This window comes from Ceratotherium simum, chromosome 5 (genome assembly GCF_057802395.1).
Source record: "Ceratotherium simum simum isolate JZ-2026a chromosome 5, ASM5780239v1, whole genome shotgun sequence".
NCBI lineage: Eukaryota > Metazoa > Chordata > Mammalia > Perissodactyla > Rhinocerotidae > Ceratotherium > Ceratotherium simum.
In genome coordinates, this window is record NC_141904.1 from 87,256,437 (window position 1) to 87,276,724 (window position 20,288).

At 44.9% G+C, this 20,288-nt stretch overlaps 1 protein-coding gene across 4 annotated transcripts in view; it reads left to right on the forward strand.

Moving 5' to 3' along the window:
- Positions 1 to 20,288, forward strand: part of NR2C2 (nuclear receptor subfamily 2 group C member 2) — a 121,129-nt gene that overhangs the window by 90,278 nt on the left and 10,563 nt on the right. For all 4 annotated transcript variants that reach the window (XM_087431557.1, XM_014796773.2, XM_004442432.3 and 1 more), the window contains 10 exons: positions 2,949 to 3,149; positions 5,530 to 5,632; positions 8,037 to 8,216; positions 9,175 to 9,322; positions 10,088 to 10,181; positions 14,471 to 14,604; positions 15,619 to 15,796; positions 17,293 to 17,414; positions 18,245 to 18,384; positions 19,749 to 19,886. In XM_087431557.1, coding sequence (XP_087287683.1) covers positions 2,949 to 3,149; positions 5,530 to 5,632; positions 8,037 to 8,216; positions 9,175 to 9,322; positions 10,088 to 10,181; positions 14,471 to 14,604; positions 15,619 to 15,796; positions 17,293 to 17,414; positions 18,245 to 18,384; positions 19,749 to 19,886 — 1,438 coding nt within the window. The remainder of the gene's footprint in view (positions 1 to 2,948; positions 3,150 to 5,529; positions 5,633 to 8,036; positions 8,217 to 9,174; positions 9,323 to 10,087; positions 10,182 to 14,470; positions 14,605 to 15,618; positions 15,797 to 17,292; positions 17,415 to 18,244; positions 18,385 to 19,748; positions 19,887 to 20,288) is intronic.

Below are 20,288 nucleotides of genomic sequence, written 5' to 3' on the forward strand. Positions count from 1 at the left end.
CTGGAGGCCAGAAACCTGAAATCAAGGTGTTGGGTGTTGGCAGGGCCATGCTGTCTCTTAAGGTTCTGGGGAAGCATCCTTCCTTGCCCCTTCCTAGCTTCTGTAGTTGTCAGCAATCCTTGGTATTCCTTGCTTGTGGCTGTGTCGCTCCAGTCTCTGCCTCGGTCATCACATGGCCTTATATGGCCTCTAGTCATTGGATTTAGGGCCCACCCTAATCCAGTATGGCCTCATCTTACCTTGATTACATCTGCAAAGGCCCTATTTCCAAATAAGGTCACATTCACAGGTCCTGGGGGTTAGGACTTACCCTCTTTTTGGGGAGAAACATTCTACCCACAAAACGCCTCCTCCACAGGAGACTTAAATGTTAATAAGTCTGGATACATCTTCTCAATTTGGTGTTTCCTCGGTCTCGTTTATCATTTATCGGGAGTCTACCTTATCGTGTTTGTTAGCAAGGTCTTTGTTTGCCTAATGGTCACCCTGGGGTTCCAATGGGGTATTTGGGGGAATTTTTTTTTTCTGCTTACCTTTTTAGTGTTTTTTATGGAAGTGATCTCTCTAAATGGAAAAGGCAAATGTCTTGGGAGGGAAAGATAGACAAAAAGAAATGTTTGTAAATAATTCATTGAACTTGTGTGAGCCTGAATCTTTGGGGAGGAAGAGAAAAGAATAATCTGGACTCTGGGATATGTTATATACAGCTACCAAGAGCAGCTGTTCCTGTCTAGACCCAGTCACTCCTACCTCCCACCCCGTGCCCTAGTCCCATACCTGCTGTGCCTCAACCAAGAGGACTGGGGAATAGCATAAAAGGAAGTGACATGCCAATTACTTTGTGTGCTCAGGTGCAGGACACATCATCTGTGAACACACCAAGGGCAAAGGACTTACTAGCCTTGCCTTGGTTGTAGTTGGTAATTGAAGACCCCTCTCAATCACATGACTATTTCATTTCTTAACGGGGAAAACAGTTTAGGAAGGAAATAAGAATTGATAGACATGAAAAGGAAGTCAAACATTTGACTCAGATCTCAAGGTTATGAGAGCCTTTCGAAGGCCATTTTGCTTATTACCGCCTAACTAAGGCAGGAGTCCCTTCAGTGGCAGCTGAAAGAAATGTAGATCGACTGGTCTGTCTGCAGTCTTTCAGCTGAGCTTTGGGTAGGAAAGTTTTTGAAAAGAGAATTCTTTTTACAAGGTTTTCTGTCTCAAGTTTTACTGTTCCAGGGGACTTGAGGTATGCCACAGATTGTAACAATGAAAGGCACTTCCTTTCCTTCTGTCTAAATCAGTTCTTCTTCAGCCTTAAAGATCTTGGCCCTTCGGTTGGAGATGATAATTTACTGGGATTCATGCCCAGCCATTAGCTAAGGATTTGTTCTTGTGTCTTCTGTCCCCAGTCTGCTGTTTTTTCTGGTCTTGCACTTGCTGCGCCCTCAGCCTGCAACACACTTTGCCACATCTTTGCATGGTTTCCTCTCTTGCTTCTTTCAGGTCTTTGCTCAATGTCACTCTCTCAGAGAGGTCTTTCTTCCTAAAGTTGCCCTCCTGCCTCCTTCCCCATGTTATGCTCTGTTCGTTTACCCTGCTTTTTAGTTTTCTCTTTGACACTTACTACTGACTGATATTCTATTATATCAGTGTTCATGGTCTCTTTCCCCCACTCGGTTAGTTCCATGCAGTAGGACCTTTGTTGTGCTCATGCCCCTATCCCTAGGACCAGAACAGTGCTGGACACATAGTAGGCACTCGGTAAACATGTGTTGTGTGTTAAGTGATTGAATCTTTTCTTGACTGTGTCCTTTTCTTTTAAGCCAACCGGCATTGTCTGGTTTTCCATATTGGATAGTTGGCAAATCTATTGTGTTAGACTGTGTGAGTTTGCTGTCTGAACCTTGGAATTCCATGTCACAAAGCAGCATCTATGAAGAAGTGGCACAGATACCACACCTGCCCCGAAATAGGCTGTAGGGAACTGAGTTTCCAGCCAGAGACGCAGCACATCTCCCCTTGCCCAAGGCCCAGCCACAACAGCCTTGAGAGTCCTGTTTGCATCAGAGGCCTCTGCTGGTGTCCTTAGGGAGAAGGTGGACAGTGCTTCAAGCTGGGTACTTGGCTTGGAAGAGAGGTGGGACGGGAACTAGAACAGCTTCAGAGAATTTCATGAGTTGGGAGTAAGAGATTGTAACTGTGATTCATGCCGTAAGGCAGGGACTCTAGGAAGAGGCAGGTTCCGACAGCTGTGGTTCCTGAGAGGTTGGAGCACCCACGGGAATCAGAGTCAGGACTTCTCCAGAGTCAGCACCCACTGCCTTCAATGCATTCTACAGTCTTTTATCACAGTCTTCTCTCCATGTGCCCAGCCCTGTGCTGGCCCTGGGGATACAGCCCTGAATAGGGTGTTATCTCTATCCTTAAAGACCTCAGAGTCAGGGAGTGGGAGTAGTTGAGTGTGTGTCAGCAAGGGACTCCCTGTATTCTGTCACCCCAGGCAAGATGATTTACAGGCCCTTCCCTTCAGAAATGGCCCTACTTCAAAGCAGTCACTCCCAGGTTTTTGAATTTTGTTGGTCAGTAGCATTTCAAAAAAGTTAGGGTTTGCCCACATTTTTTATTATACCAGGGCAAGCATATTATTTTTTTAAGTTAAACCTATCATCTATTATTTATTATTGTCTTCATTTTGTAAAAGAAAGGGCATTTTAATTCTAAAAATAGTAGGAAAGATGTCATCCTAGAATAAATTAGCATTATGAAAATTGGTTTCTGAAAAGCTCACTGTTGTGTTTTATTTTTCTCATTTCACCACGGACTGGTGAAACTGCATCTTGGACCAGCATTGACTCCAGGACGGCATTGGGCGGTCACCACTTTGAGCACCACCTGCAAGTGCACGGTCGTACAATGCTCCGTGAGAGCAGCCTCCATGTTGTGTCTTGTAGATTGTGACAGACCAGCAGACAGGACAGAAGATCCAGATAGTTACCGCAGTGGACGCCTCTGGATCCCCCAAGCAGCAGTTCATCCTGACCAGCCCAGATGGAGCTGGAACTGGGAAGGTGATCCTGGCTTCCCCGGAGACATCCAGTGCCAAGCAACTCATATTCACCACCTCGGACAACCTTGTCCCTGGCAGGATCCAGGTAAGGCCTGTTGACAGGCATTTGTTTTAGCACTTCTGCTACTGAACTTGTTCCTGACTCTCATCTCTGCCTTGGAGGTCAAATCTATCCCTGAAGGTCCTTTGGGGACCTGCAAACATGGCAGGTTGCTGCTTTGGCTAAAGTTAAAAACCAGCAAGTGAGGGCAGGGTCTGGAAGGCAGCTGACTGCAGTGCTCAGATGGGATGGAAGTTGAGCCAGAAAGAATCAGGGGCCCTTGGGCCGGCTCCGTGGCTTAGCGGTTAAGTGTGTGCGCTCTGATGCTGGCGGCCCGGGTTCGGATCCCGGGAGCGCCCCGAGGCACCACTTCTCCGTCCAACGTGAGGCCGAGTCCCACGTACAGCAACTAGAAGGATGTGAATCTATGACATACAACTATCTACTGGGGCTTTGGGGGGAAAAAACTGAATAAATAAAATCTTTAAAAAAAAAAAAAAAAAAAGAATCAGGGGCCCACAGGAGACTGGCATGGGCAAGCTGGCCTCCACTGAGGCCACTGGAGATTGTTCTTAACTAAGGCTGGTGGCAGCCTTTGGCCCATGATATTTTAGGGACATCACCTAGGGCTGACCACAACCAGATGAGGACCAACTTGTTTCTAATTCTTACCTTGGCCTTGTCCAGATGGTCAGGCCTGGTTCAGCTCTTCATACTGTCCTTACTTGCTCCTGTGAAGTGCTGCCTCTGGACCTCTCAGTTTTTGTCTCCATCTCTGCCCTGGTATCTCCCTACTCTGGCAGTGTGGGATGGGGTCGGGGACAGCTACAAGAAGAAGAGCAAGGGCTTGGAGGAAAGCAGCGTTATTGGGAAGCACTGAATTTCCAAGCCCAACACTTAGAGTAACAGAGACTCGAGGCCAGTGTCCCACGGTGGCCAAGCATGGAGCATGTTTAGTCAGGGTCATGTTGGAATCCATGTTTTTGTTTGTTTTTAATTTTTAATTTTTAAAACATTTGTGGTAAAATATAACATAAAACTTACCATCTTAATCTTTTTTAGGTGTCCAGTTCAGTGGCATTAAGTATAGTCACATTGTTATGCAACTACCACCACCTTCCATCCACAGAACTCTATTCATCTTCCCAAGCTGTCCCCATTAAACGCTAATTCTCCATTCCCCACCCCCAGTCCCTGGCAAGCACCATTCTACTTTCTGTCTCTGTGACTTTGACTTCTCTAGGTACCTCATATAAGTGGATCATATGGTATTTGTCCTTTTGTGACTGGCCTATTTCACTAAACATAATATCCTCAAGGTTCATCCGTGTTGTAGCCTGTGTCAATGTTTCCCTCCTTTTTAAGGCTGAATAATATTCCAGTGTATATATAAACCATACTTTGTTTATCCATTCATCTATTGTTTATCACTCATCTGTTGATGGACACTTGGGTTGCTTCTGCCTTTTGGCTACTGTGAATAATGCTGCTAAGAATCTGTGTGTTACGGGGGACTTTCTACTATGGAGAAAATTAAAGAAGGAAAGGATTTTTTTTTATTCTGACAGCTGGGTTCGGAACACCAGTATGTTCAGCTTTCAGCACTGTACTTTTGAGCCACCTCATAGTGCAGTTAGTCCATACTGCCTCATCTTTGCTTTCCCAGAGTTTATTCTGATCATCGGAAATCAGAATTCCTCCCTACTTACTTAGACTACTCCTTGTGAAAGGATGGCTGTTGATTTTGTTGCATGTTTTACAAAAGGCCATTCTACATAATGAGTTCTGTGTATATTCTCACCATACATAAATCAGTTTAAGGGTTATATTTGGTACATTATTTAATAATAGCTATTTTTTACTTTCTAGTATTGGTATCAGTTATTCTTCCAGGTGAGTAGTACTGTTTGTTGCCTAGAAAGTCACCTACAAATGAAGGAGAAATAGCAGGTTTTAGAGGTCACCTATCCTAGTCCTTCCATTCCAGCTGCCTTAATGAGAGACCTAGTTATTTAATTAATAAAGCTTGATTATTTCTCTGCCAAATACCTTTCTGTATACTTTCAAGCTGTTTCATGGCAATAGAGAGGCAGCCAGCAAGACATTCAGTATCTTCTTGTTGGAGGATCTCTGTGTGATTCCCCACATGGCCCCTGATCCTGGGTGGTTGTGGTAGCTAGATTAGGAGAGTAGATCAGTGAAAACCAGTGCCTGACCGTGGACAACCCCCCCCCCCTGCTGGAGGAACACAAACCAGATGAGCAGCAGGGCCATTCTGGGTATCACATTAAGTTGTTGGGTGGAATTTTCCCAGTTCTGCCCAGAGTTCTGCTTAGAAACCCAAGAATAGGAATTTACAGTTAAACATTACTTTGCTTAGCGATCTGGTTTTTAATCAGCACCCTGCTTGTTTCCTGATTCTTAGATTGTCACGGACTCTGCCTCTGTGGAGCGTTTGCTGGGGAAAGCCGATGTCCAGCGGCCCCAGGTGGTAGAGTATTGTGTGGTCTGTGGTGACAAAGCCTCTGGTAAGTAACCCTAGGTCATGCTGGCTATGCATCTTGGACCAACATCATGAACCAAATGGAGGGATAGGGGGGTTAGTGGAGAGAGGACATTTGCTGTAGGTTTATAGGTTTCAAAACATGAACTCCACTTTCCTTACTGGGATTGTTTTTGTTTGATATAAACAAGCAAACCAGATCGTCACATTAGTAGAATGAAAAGGAAAAGTCAAACTATTTCTGTGATTTGTAAATCTTAGTTGAGTGTCAAATATTTATGTGCTACTAAGAAAGTAATCGTTTCTTTAACCTAGTTGATATTTGCACCATGCTTTGCTATTTCACAAGATTTGCTGTCTGTTCCCCCTTCATCCAAACTGTAACTGTCTCTGTCAACCCAACTGCTGTAATGGGGAGGAGGGAGCACATGCGATCTGGCTGGAGTCCCAGGGTCAGGAAAGGCCCCCCAGAGGTAGTCACATCTGTAAGCCTTGGAGGTTGAGTGTGTGCATGTCGGGTAAAGCAAAAGGGCTTTCCAGCTGGTAGAGCCAGGGCCCAGCGAGTTTAATGTCCACACTTATGGTGTCTTTGGGCAAGAGTTCCATGGTTAGGATGTGGGTACAAGGAGACTGAAAAAGATGTCTGGCCCAAAAGTTCAGACTTTGGCCTCTAACACTGGGGAGCTGTAGAAGGTAAGTGTGGCAGGCAGGGAAGAATGGAGAAGTATTTGATAAAGGCACAGTTCTAGTGATGCTAGGGGCACAGGCCTGAGTTCTGTGATGGCTGTTGGTTCCACTTTATTCTGTGGTTACTAAATTCACAGGAACTTTGGGCACTTTTTGGTTCTGTTTGTTTTTTTTTTTTAAAAAGGAGGCTGGACCAAACCTCTTAGGAAGACAGCCTCCAGGCAAGCACCTACAGGTCAGAAGCTCCAGTCCGCCTCCCAGCTCATGACACCATTTGTTCTGCCGGGGTTCCCTGCCCCTGCTCCCACCCTTTGTCCTGGTAAACCCAGCCCATCCCACCCTTCTCTGAAGCCCTCATCTGCCCCAGTCGGCAGGAGTCGGTGTTGCTTCTGTCCTCATTGCCTTTTTGTGCAGACCTCTCTGGGCATTTGTTGCGTTCTCTTATAATTCATTCTTACAGGCTTGCCTTCCCCACCAGAATGTGCTCTTTGAGGTAGAGCAAGAACCATGTCTGACCCCTTCATCTCTATATACCCATCTTCTTGCTCAGCAAAAAGAGGCACTCTGCAAACTTCTAGACAAATGAACGAAGCATGAACATAACGAAGAGGCCACAGAATCTTCTTGGCTTCCCCATTTGTCAGTCCCCTTCTTAAAGGAACGGCCTGGTCACAGGCTGGCAGTGCCATTGTCTCCAGATAGTGGAGGTCACTCTTAGGGCTAGAGAGCCCAAGGAAATACCCCACAAGGAAGGAAAAATGATGCTGCATGGTAATTTTAGCACAACTATTTTTAAAGGCACAAAATTGAGACCCTTCAAGTGCACATGCTAGAGCTTAGGACAATGGGATGCTCTATAGCCGCTGTAAATAATGATCCTGTGAAATGTGTCCTCCCAGCAACGTAGCTAAGTCATTGCGTTACATAAGACCGAACCAGGAAAGCATATCCATGGTCAGTCCCACGGGGGAACAAATGAGATATAATGCATGTGGAAGCACTTTGTGAACTAGGAGGGGTAAACTCAGGCAGGGGGCTCTTTTTAATGTCATTGGTAGTTAGAAGTTAGAGACACTAAAGTAAACAAGATTAGAAAAACAGGCTGTGTTTAATTTAAAAATGTATTTCTAGGACTGTGTTTCCAAAAGGATCTGAATACCTAACCCAAGTGAGCCACATGGCAACCTTCCTTCACCTTGGGCCTATGCAGTCAGTCCCCATGCTTCTTCCTCTGACCATTCTGCTTCCCCCAGAGTAGGTCTAGGAACCAGGACATTACTCACTCAGAGGGAGTAACTGCAGGAGTGAGACCCTTTGTGCTAAAACATAGCACATGTGTTTGCTACCTGCCACTCTTGGCGGGACAGGGGTGCTGAGTAGTTTCACAGTCCTGGGTCTACAGAGCCAGGACCAGGTGTGCACAAGTGGATAGTACAGTTCAGCCATCATCTACGAGCTCCTACTGTATGGTAGGTCCTTTTTGTACTAAGAACATGACTAAGGTCCTGTCATTTATAAACTGAGCTTCAGTTTTTCTATCATGGCCTCTCTGGGCCACTTGAAAGGTTGTAGTGAAATTATGTGAAGGACCTGGGCGCCATGTGTAATACCCAGGCCTGTGATTGTCCCATGGCTACCAGCATCTGACACTGCACACCAGTCACTTGGATAGACTTGCCTTAAAAACAAGGCCTGTGACAGATCACCTCTTCTGTTGGCTCATGCACTCTTTCTCCTTTCAGGCCGTCATTATGGGGCTGTCAGTTGTGAAGGTTGCAAAGGTTTCTTCAAAAGGAGTGTAAGGAAAAATTTGACCTATAGCTGCCGGAGCAACCAAGACTGCATCATCAATAAACACCACCGGAACCGCTGTCAGTTTTGCCGGCTGAAAAAATGCTTAGAGATGGGCATGAAAATGGAATGTAAGTAAAAGTATTAAAAAACCACGTGAGTTAACAAGGAGGGAGAAAGTGAGCAAGAATCTATTAAATAAGGTTTCTGTACCTGGCTTTAAAATACTTTAAGAAAAAAATATCCACTCAGGCTTCATTTTGGTTTACCTTCTGGATCAGCTAGGTGATTCAGCGCCAGCACTGCTGGGTTAGTCAGTTCCCATGGTGCGTGTGGAGAGCTACTCTAGCTAAATGGGGAGGCAGCACAGTGGAGTGAACACAGCTTTGGAGTAAAGCTGATACCAAATCAAACTCCAGCTCTGCCACTTAGGAGCTCTGAGGCCTGGGGAGGACACGTAGCCTCTCTCAGCCTCACGGTCCTCGTCTATGAAGTAGAACTCCTTACCTTACTTCCTTCTTGGGTCTGGGGTTCATCCTTTCTTTCTTTTAAAAAGATCGTTATTTTCTTCAGTTGTTTCTAGCATCTGTACCTGGCCTGGATACACCATATTGCTGAAGGGAGAGGTTGCTAGGGTGATACAGAATTGACACCCATTAAACAGTTTGCAGAAGCCATGCAGGCTTGGGTTGGACATTAGCATGGTTCCTCTACAATGTGTAGCTTTGGACAAGCTCTCTATTCGGGACCCACTTTAAGATGGGTGTTTCTCATCCTGGAGAGTGAGGGCTCAGTGTGGGCCTCCCACAAGGCCATGCAAATGCTGTGCTGCAGTTTCTTAGCAGGCGGTGCCTACCATCTTGAGCTCTCTTTTCAGCCTTTAGATTTGGCGTGGCATTGTTTAGCTTTGAACCTTTCTGTCCTTTGGCTGAAAAGTCCACTGTGAAAATTGAGCTAGACATATCTAGTGCCAGAGCTTATCATCCCTACAGTAATGGACTTACTAAGGAGGACCCCTTACTGTACCATGAAAAATGTGGTTTTTATTCAAATCTTTCCTCTAAACATGAATATTTATCTTTGATTTAGCTGTACAAAGTGAACGGAAGCCTTTTGATGTGCAACGGGAGAAACCAAGTAATTGTGCTGCTTCAACTGAGAAAATTTATATCCGGAAGGACCTGAGAAGTCCTCTGATAGCCACTCCCACGTTTGTGGCAGATAAAGATGGAACAAGGTCAGTCCCTGTTTTGACAAAGGGCAACACCATGGTCAGCCTCCAGGGCTGATCAGAGGAGGCATGATGTTCCTGGGAAAGGGGGCTTCTGTAGCTCCCCGCCCACCTGTTACAGCCTTCAGCCTTGTCTTGCTTCATCCCACCCTTTTTGGAGCCGCTCCAGTCAACCTTTGGACAGGCCTGACGATGGCTGATTAGAGATGGGGTCAGCATTTCTCCTATCTCAGGGGCTCAGACTATGTCCTGCAGTTTAGGCATTATTCATACAGGAAAACAGTGTTCTGTAATTCAATATTGGGCCTTCTTTGCAGTATAGACAAAAGGCTTAAGTCCCAGGTGTGGTCTCAGATAGTGCCACAAGTTAATTTATGCACTGTTTTTAATGTAATCTATTGAACTTAATTTAAAAGGAACAGAAAGAGAGAAAACAAGAAATCAAAAATGTATCATAGAACTGGAGTTTGAGAATGCTTTGGTGATATTCTGAAAATCAAATTAGCTTTATTTGGCAGAGCGGCCATAGTGGGTGGTCAGTGTGGAAGCCCTGGGTGATGTACACCTGTGTGTCAGCCTGTAGCCCTGGCTTTGTGCACATCTTGTTGCAGAGAGAAGGGGAGTGTTCCGTTACTCGGTGGCTGAGTCTAGTTAGAGCTTTTCTATTACTCAGACAGCTTTGCAAATGTGGAAGGGACAGGGAAATGCAGCATGATCATACTGTATATCAAATGTTGGAAGCTACTCTGGGTTTCTTTATGTCTTAAATAGACAAACGGGTCTTCTTGATCCAGGGATGCTTGTGAACATCCAGCAGCCTTTGATACGTGAGGATGATACGGTTCTCCTGGCCACGGATTCCAAGGTGATGTTCTTTACCTGTGCCTTTTCCACCTTTATGTTGCAGTGCAGACTGCTTCTCTAAATGTGTGTACCCACCTTCTTCTTGGCCTTCAGAGACCATGTTGAAAGCATGGCCTTCTTCTTGTGATACAGCCACCTGTGATTTATTTTAGGGATGCTGATGGCTTTTCAGAAACTCGGGGCTGGCTGGTCATAGTCATTATAGCATGTCAGGGTCTAGAGTTCAGTTTGGCACAAGTTCTATAGTTCTCTATTAAGATTTTTCCGAGCCAGCCCTGATGGCTTAGTGGTTAAAGTTCCGCACTCTCCACTTTGGCAGCCCGGGTTCAGTTATCAGGCGCAGGACCATACCACTCATCTGTCAGTAGCCATGCTGTGGTAGTGGCTCACGTAGAAGAACTAGAATTTACAACTATACACAACTAGGTACTGGGGCTTGGGGGAGGGCAGAAAGGAAGAAAAAGGAGGAAGATGAGTAATGGATGTTAGTTTAGGGCAAATCTTCCCCTGCAAAAAAAAGATTTTTCCCCCAGTACACACATTGGCAAACTACTGGCATGCTGAGGAAATAGCTATTTATCCTAAGATGGCCTTTTGCAGAAGCCCTTAGTTCCTTTTTATTAGATGATCTGTGGGAGGAAGTTCAGCCAGGATTCTAACAATTTTAAAACTTTGCTAGAGCAAATCAGCCATAGGGAATTTAACTTGTTGTGGTCAGAGATGTTTGTCAATCCAAGAGAGAGGGACAACTGGCTAACTCCTCTGAAGATAACTAAGGAGGAGCGTTTTATCCAGGCAAGGGAATCCACTGTTCTTCTCATCTTGTTGTTCCTGATGTAACCCAAGTAATAATGATGAAGTAGCAGCAAGGCACAGCTGAGGTCCAGTTTTTCTTCTCTAAAAGGAGCCACTCAGTAACAGACCACTTGGCATTGCTCAGAGCCAGAGCAAGGCCTTCAGGCTTTTCCTTCTCATCTGTTCACATGCACATAGGTGTGCACACTTAGTACTTTAAGGGGCATTCTCTTTTGGGAAAGAAAAGGCAAAAGTTAGAGGCGTTGGCTAGCACAGAAAGCTGCCCTCCACCCCCTGGTCCTCATGCTGGGCTTTGAGCTTCCCGTCTGTGGGCAGTGATGATGTGTGTGACCTGGGAATCATACCTGGCTCACTGCTGTCACCCAGCAGACTTTCGGGACAGTGACTGTGTAGTGGGGTGGAGGGAAACCGTAAGCCTAAAAGTAAGGCATGAATAACCTTAAAACTCCTGATTTCTAAGGGATTTCACAGCAACTGTTCTGTTGTGCCGTCCATGCAGAGTCTGAGAATAAGAACCGAGACTCCAGAGTCAGCCAGACCTGGGTTCAGAGCCCAGCACTGTGTTCTTGGTAGCTGTGTGCCCTCTTTTCTACACCTCAGTTTCCTTCAGTACCCACCACACAGGAGTGTTGGGAAACTTGAGTAAGTTAATTTTATAAAGCACTTGGCATACAGTGAGCACTCAACAAATGTTAACTGTTAGGAGTTAGTTATGGTCACCAGCTAGAGGAAGAGGAACCAGCAGCTGCGCAGTGTTTAAGTAGTAGGTAAGAGGAAGAGCTGCAGAGTCAGACCCAGGCTCCACCCCATTCCCTGCTCTGTAAAATGGAAGTAACAGTCCCCACCCCAGAAGTTCATCACGGTTAACAGAACATATGGAAAGCACCTAAAGGGAGCTATTTTCAGAAGATGTTTTTTGAAATTTTAACTTGAAATAATTACACATTCAAAATAATTGACTTTGAACGAACACAAAGCTATTACAGAGACCTCGTGTACCTTCCCCAGTTTCTCCAGTGGCATCCCCTTGCAGACCTGTAGGACAGTATCAAAACCAGACACAACGTTGGTACAACATGTGGGTTCTGTTCTCTTTTTTTTTCCCCCACTCTTTTTCATTTTCCTTCAACATATCTTTCTATCATGATGACCTACATCTTTTAGCAGTTGCAAAATAGTCTATTATGTGGTTGTTCTGTGATTTATTAATCGTTTCTCTGTTTATGATCTTTTCTATTGATTCTAGTTTTTCACTTTTGTAATCAAGACACAACAGACATTTGTGTATACATATCTTGGCTTATTTGTTTGAATTTATCTCTGGCTTTTTTTTTTTTAATTGAGATATAATGCACATACCATAAAATTCACCCTTTTAGTGTACAACTCAGTGCTTTTTGTTATATTTGTAAGGTTGTGCAACCATCACCACTATTTAATTCCAGAACATTTTCGTCACCCCAAAAAGAAACCCTGAACCCATTCAGCAATCACTTCCCCTTACCCCCACTCCCAACCACTAATCTGCTTTTTTTTCCCCCTTCCCAAAGCCCCAGTACATACATGGTTGTATATCCTAGTTGTAGGTCCTTCTAGTTCTTCTATGTGAGTCGCCACCACAGCATGGCTACTGACAGACAAGTGGTATGGTTCTGTGACTGGGAACTGAACGCCGGGCCACCAAAGCAGAGCGTGCTGAACTTAAACACTAGGCCATCAAGGCTGGCTCTAATCTACTTTCTAACTATGGTTTTGTCAATTCTGGGTATCTCATATAAAATGAGTCATGCAGTGTGTTGCCTTTTGTGACTGGCTTCTTTCTCTTAGTGTAATGTTTTCAAGGTTCATCCTTGTGGCATGTATCAGTACTTCATTCCTTTTTATTGTTGAATATTATGCCATTGGATGGCTATACCACATTTTATTTATCCCTTCATCAGCGGATGAACATTTGGATTTCTACTTTTTGTCTATTATGAATAATGCTGCTATGAACATTTGTGTACAAGTTTTTTTGTGGATATATGTTTTAATTTCTCTTATGTATATACGTATACTGCTATCCCTGGTGGTCTAGTGGTTAACATTCAGTGCTCTCACCGCCACGGCCCAGGTTTGATTCCCAGTCAGGGGACCATACCACCCAACTGTCAGTTGTCATACTGTGACAGCTGCCTGTCACTGTGATGCTGAAAGCTATGCCACCAGTATTTCAAATACCAGCAGAGTCACCCATTATGGACAGGTTTTAGCAGAGCTTTCAGACTAAAAAGACTAGGAAGAAGGACCTGGCCACCCACTTCTGAAAAGTTGGCCATGAAAACCCTATCAGTAGCAGTGGAGCATTGTCTAATATAGTGCCAGAAGGTGAGAAGATGTGCAAAAAGACCAGGCAGGGTTCTGCTTGGCTGTACACAGGGTCGCTAGGAGTCGGAATCCACTCAACGGCACTAACAACAAAGGTATATACTTAGGAGTTGCTGGTCGTATGGTAACTCTATGTTTAAACTTTTGAGGAACTGCCAGACTGTTTTTCAAACTACACCATTTTACATTCCCACCAGCAGTGTATGAGGGTTCCAATTTCTCCACATCCCTGTCAGTACTTGTTATTATCTGTCTTATTTATATATTCATTTAACCATCCTAATAGGTGTGAAGTGATATCTCATTGGTAGTTTTAATTTGCATTTCCACTGATATTGAGCATCTTTTCATGAGCTTATTGGCCATTTGTATATCTTTAAAGAAACGTCTGTTTAGGGGCCGGCCGGGTGGTGCAAGCGGTTAAGTGCACGCGCTCCGCTGCGGTGGCCCGGGGTTTGCAGGTTTGGATCCTGGGTGCGCACCGATGCACCGCTTGTTAGGTCATGCTGTGGCGGCGTCCCATATCAAGTAGAGGAAGATGGGCACGGATGTTAGCCCAGGGCCAGTCCACCTCAGCAAAAAAAGAGGAGGCTTGACATCGGATGTTAGCTCAGGGCTGGTCTTCCTCACACACACACAAAAAATTAAATTAAAAAAAAGAAATGTCTGTTTAAATCCTTTGCCCATTTTTTAACTGGCTTGTCTTTTTATTATTGAAGAGTTCTTTAAATATAACCATTATCAAATATATGATTTGCAAATATTTTCTCCCATTCTGTGGGTTGTCTTTTGTGTGGGGGGAGTTGTCTTTCTACTTTCTTGATAATGTGTTTTGAAGCACAACAGTTTAAATTTCGGTGAAGTCCAGTTTATTTGTTTTTGTTCTGTTATCTTATGATGTGTAGTCATCTTATCACGTGTAGATTTGTGTAACTGCCACCATAATCAAGATGCAGAACTATTCCATCACCAAAAAGATCTTCATCATGCTTCCCCGTTGTAGTCATACCTCCCTAGAAGCTGTTTTTAAACGAACGTTATACCTTCATTGGCTTGAGAGTCATTTGGATGTGTGTGTTCATCTTGTTACTGTTTTTTGTCTAATAGGCTGAAACAAGCCAGGGAGCTCTGGGCACACTGGCAAATGTGGTAACCTCCCTTGCCAACCTAAGTGAATCCCTTAACAATGGTGATACTTCAGAAATGCAACCGGAGGACCAGTCTGCAAGTGAGATTACTCGGTATGAACCCATGAGGGCGGAGGCTCCCCTCCTGACGTGCCCATTCGGTTGCTGCATTGTAGTCGTGGATGGCAGCATTTTGACACCCACACTGTTTTTAATTAAGGATTATAAAGTTGTCACAGTGCCCCTGCATGTCAGTCTTTCTTTTAAAGTTTAACTATGAAAACATGGACCCACTTATATTACATGATATAAACAGTCAAAACTGCTTTTAATTCCAGTGAAAAAGGAAATTGAGTAACTCAGTGGAAGCAGGAGAAAACCCTTCAATGGACAGATGTTATATGTATTAGTCACTGTTTGTTGTGCCTGAATATTAATAGTTCATCCCCTTCCCCACTTCTATTTTACCTTGTTTTTCTTATGTATATTTTTTCCAAGTAGTGAGTTTAGAGCTTAAATGCATCGGGGTAGATCAGTATTAGCTGATAGATAGCATTAGCTGGTCCCAGACCCCTATATAACTGGCTGATGAGGATTTCTTCTCTGCAGCTTGGCTCTTGTGTTTGCTCCTTTCCCATAGGACTGGCCACTCCTGCCCATCTTGGCAGGCCTGGCAGGTGCATAGCCTGGGGCCACACGAGTGTGCTGGTCCTCGTGTCACTTGTGGTCTGAGCAAAATTAAGATCTAGATCCAACAGAAAGAGGATGAGATTTGAGTTAGGTGGAATTCTGGTTCCACCACTTAATAGGTGGGTGGTCTTGGAAAAGTTATTTAACATCTCTAAGCCTCAGCTTTCACACCTGTAAAATGGAGAAAATTGTACCCTGGAGAGTAGTATGAAAAGTAGAAATTACATGTGAAAATAAATAATATATAGCTTAGTGCCCAAGATGGTGTGTAGACAATACATAGACAACACTTTCATTGTTATCCCTTCTCTCAGCAGGTAGAATTTAATTACCTTTTCCCCCAGTGCATTGTTTTTCTAAATTATGTCTCAGCTAGAATTCTCTTCCCTCTAAAAGCTGTGGATTCACAACACTTGCTTGCTTCATTTTTGCTCACAGGGCATTTGATACCTTAGCTAAAGCACTTAATACCACAGACAGCTCCTCGCCTCCAAGCCTGGCAGATGGGATAGACACCAGTGGAGGAGGAGGCATCCACGTCATCAGCAGAGACCAGTCCACACCCATTATTGAGGTCGAAGGCCCCCTCCTTTCAGATACTCACGTAACATTTAAGGTGAGTGCATTCAGCCTAACTACATGCCCCCAGCCTCCCCAGCCTGCTGGGAGAGGGGCTCTGCACCAAAGCTGGTCTCAGTTTAAAAATCAAACCTTGGAGTGAGCTCTTTTTCATATTGTGACATTTGATTAGCGTCTTTTATTTCAGAACAGTAGCTCGCAGTACCATTTGGCTCTGAAGGTAACCCTGAAGCGGGTGTGGCCTGTCTTTGCCATGACGGGCTGACTTGGTGCTGACCAGGGAGGGCTGACAGCTGACTGCTCTGCCGTCTGCCTTCTGATGACGGCCTGACTCCAGCGTAGGCTCAGGCCTTTATCTGCTCCAACAAGCAGGCAGCCAACCCTTATTCCCAACCATTGGTCCTGACCAGTTGCCCTCTAGAGCCACAGAAAATAGATCTCAGATGTCTTTTTTTTTTTTTTTTTGTGAGGAAGATCAGCCCTGAGCTAACATCCCTGCTAATCCTCCTCGTTTTGCTGAGGAAGACCAGCTAACATCTATTGCCAGTCCTCCTCCTTTTTTTTTCCCCAAAGCCCCAGTAGATAGTTGTATGTCATAGTTGCACATCCTTCCAGTTGCTGTATATGGGATGCGGCCTCAGCATGGCCGGAGAAGCGGTGCGTCGGTGCGTGCCCGGGATCCGAACCCGGGCCGCCGGTAGCGGAGCGCGCGCACTTAACCGCTAAGCCATGGGGCCGGCCCCTCAGATGTCTTTAAAGAGTGCTGTAAGGTCCTCATAGGTCTTTCCCACACTCTCCTCCACTGGCCTCGCTTCTTCTACAGGACACTCCTGGGTTCCCTGAAGCCCTCTCAGTCTCCAGATCTCCAGACTGAGTCTTCCTGTCCCCCCAGGATTCTTCACTAGAGGGATCTGGCCAGTCACTTAGGGAGATTGGGTTCCTGCTCATAGTTGCCCAAGGGTGCCTAGGACACAGGTCACCAGTGGGATTCTAGCTTCAAAGGCATTAGAGTCCCTTCTAGACAGTGGAGCTCCTGGAGCCCAGACATGACATTCTGGTGGTGGGATATCATCCGCCTACCATCAGGGCTTCTGCTCAGCTCTCATTCACTTTTACCTTGAGGCCACCTGTCAAATGCCTGCTAGCCCATGAAGTTGACCCTTGTTCCTCGATTCAGTTTAGACTTTAACATATGGCTTAAAATGGAATTGCCTTAGAACAAATAATTTAATTGAGTCAAGAGTTGAAAAGTATGTCTTTGTATGGGTAAACTGGGAGGTCCCCATCATTGACCACATTTCAAGGGCCATCAGACCCTAGTTCACTGGGCAAGAAACCGTGGGGAGTTTGTGCCAGCCCCCTGCTTCAGAGGACACGTATTTCATAAGGATGGGCCTGCTCAGGAACTTCAACACCAGAGACAGTGACTCCAGCTGCCACAATTGTTGAAACGCAGCAGGGATTCATGTTGACGAACAAAGCCATCCCCTGTCCCTCTGTCATCTCCTGTGCTGTGTACCTCCTTTTTTCCAGCTCACGATGCCCAGCCCAATGCCAGAGTACCTCAACGTGCACTACATCTGTGAGTCTGCGTCCCGCCTGCTTTTCCTCTCCATGCACTGGGCCAGGTCAATCCCAGCCTTTCAGGCACTTGGGTGAGTGGCCTTTTTTTCTGCATTTCCTTGGGCAAGAGCCTTCCCCTCTCTAGAAATGGCCTGGAAGATCTCTGAGGGCCCTTCCAGTTTGTTTCCTGTGACCTGATTTTCTTATTAAATACAATCAGTAGACTTACTACTGTAAGGGGACCATGGTTGCCAATGCTACAGTATTCCTCAGTCCTTTGTCAAGCCTTCTGCATGTGCTGAGGACTTAGTGCTAGGAGGCAGGGATGGTGTGGAACAGAAGGCAGGTGTCGTCCTGATATCTTGAGACAAGTAGAGGGATGCTGCATCTGGGGGCTTCTAAGACAAGGACTTAACTGTTTTGCAATGCACCCACCATGCTATCCTGAGTATAAATGACCTAAGGCAGGGCTGAAAACTGACTTGGCTGGCCCCTTCCTCCTTGCTGCAGTTGCAGCTCCTCCCTTGCGAGGTTTGCAGGCCCTCAGTTCTCAAGCGTAGATGTAGGATATGTCTCCTCCCTTCAGAGTCCACACTCAGCTCTTAGTCCTTTGATCTCTGCGGCCTCTCATGACAGAGCCACACCAGGACTGCTGCGAATTTGAAAGGCTGTAGGAAATGACAGTTTAGTTGTGCCTATTAAAATTTCTCATTACTTAAGTCTAAAGAATGTTTTTTAAGAGAAAGATAGTTTATTCTCAGAGGGACTTTAGTTAAGAGATTCATAAATAATGGTGTTTTGGAGAATGATCCTGAATGAGCCCTTCAGCAAACACTTGCTGAATCCACTTGTTCTGGGACATGCTGGGGCTTGGAGAAGTGCCATCATGCACCCACACCCACCCTCACCTCTGTGTCCCCAGGCAGGACTGCAACACCAGCCTGGTGCGGGCCTGCTGGAATGAGCTCTTCACCCTCGGCTTGGCCCAGTGTGCCCAGGTCATGAGTCTCTCCACCATCCTGGCGGCCATTGTCAACCACCTGCAGAACAGTATCCAGGAAGGTAGGGCTGGGAACATGAGGGAGTATGTCTTGGTCTAGGCTGGCTTATTGCAAATTGGCCAGCCTCAGTGTCCCACAGCATCCGCAGGCTGAGGGAAATTTACCTGTTAAGTCACAGGACCTTGACCAGTCAGAACATTTAAATTTCTGCCTGACAGCCTTCTTTTCATGTAACGAATATGAAAGAGAAAAAAAGATAATTGAAAAAAGTTGCCACCATCTTGATACATAAGCATTTAGTGATGTTTTCAGAATAATCACAGCTTATATTTTCATCTTCATGACAGGTTACCCTTTCATGTGTAATATCTCACAAATCCTCACAACCCCATCAAGCAGAGACTATGATCTCAATGTTACATTTGGGGAAACTGACGTCCCGGTAAGGTCCCTGGCTTGCCCCAAATGAAACAGCAGGTAGAAGACCTGGGGCACCAGCCTGGCTCATGCCAACCCCTTAGTCTAGGACGCAGTTCCACCCAGCTCCTCATGAATGAACAAGTGACTCTCCTGATAAGATCTGTGGCAACCGTCTAACATTTGGTGGTCAAATCCCTGCCATGTCAGGTCCAGGAAATAGTGCAGTCTCTCCACATGCTGCATGTCCACACACACTGAAGACGCTATCTAGAAGGAGCATGCCCAGGATTCCAGACTAACACCAAAAATCTACACTTGCAGCTGAATTGGAATTGAGCTGCACTTTTAATTGGGCATTCCAGGTGTTTGATATCTAGGAATGTGTTACCTAGTCACACCTTTGTTTTCCCAGTTATTCTTTGGCATAGTTAAATAAAGATGATTTTTTAAACCCTATAACATTTTTTTGAATTTCAGTTAGATTTGTTCACAAATGAGTTTTAGTTTTCTTCATTTTTAACAGGGCATAATACTAATACCTTCAGCAAAATATTGTCATGAGGATTAAATCAGATAACACAGAATTGTTTTGACAGCTAAAAAATGCCAACATTTAAGGTTCAGATTGGCAAATATTTATTAAATGCTTGCAGAGACTTAGAAAAACTAACCATTGATAAGAATTGATGTATGGGTCTTACCCACAGAATAAAAAGAATTACCAGTCTGCACCTACAGGCCAAAGCTGCCGCCCAGGGTGGGAGCAGGAAGTATCACTGGTCCAGGGGTTCGTTATTGAGGCAGAATATATAATGGAGCAGAATTTGGGTACCTGTTGTCACTTCACCTTCAGCTGGAAAACGAGGCTCTTGACCATCTTGAGATAACTAGTTTTTCATTAAAAAGTGAAATTATTCTCTCATTTCTTTCAATCTGTGGTCCCTCGAAGCTTGTGTTACTGTTCTTATCAGCCTTTCTCAGAGGATCTGTGATATTGATTTCTAGATAAACTTTCTGGCGACCGGATAAAGCAAGTCATGGAGCACATCTGGAAGCTTCAAGAGTTCTGTAACAGTATGGCGAAGCTGGATATAGACGGCTATGAGTATGCATACCTTAAAGCTATAGTTCTCTTTAGCCCCGGTAAGATATGCGGTGGTGACTCATGACAGTTTTTCACCTTTGTCTACTGATATTTCTGAACGTGAACATGTTGGCAAGTCTTCGGCATTGTAGAGAGCCCTGCCAGATTGTATGTGACCAAATGTTCTTATAATAGGTGTGCTTTGCTAGCTAACATAAATACATAACATTCTTTTAAATCCTTACCTTTACAGTCTCAAAGAAATATGCTATAGTACCTCATGACTTTATTATACTGACTAGATTTAATCTGTATCCTAATTAGACAGTTGGCCAAACAAGACTGCAGCATGCAAAGAGTATACTACCATCCAGTGTCCTGTTTCTGTTTTGTTTTGCTCTTTGCCAATTTTTAGGTTATGTTAGCACATGTAATCCAGTACAGATGGGAACTACACAGAT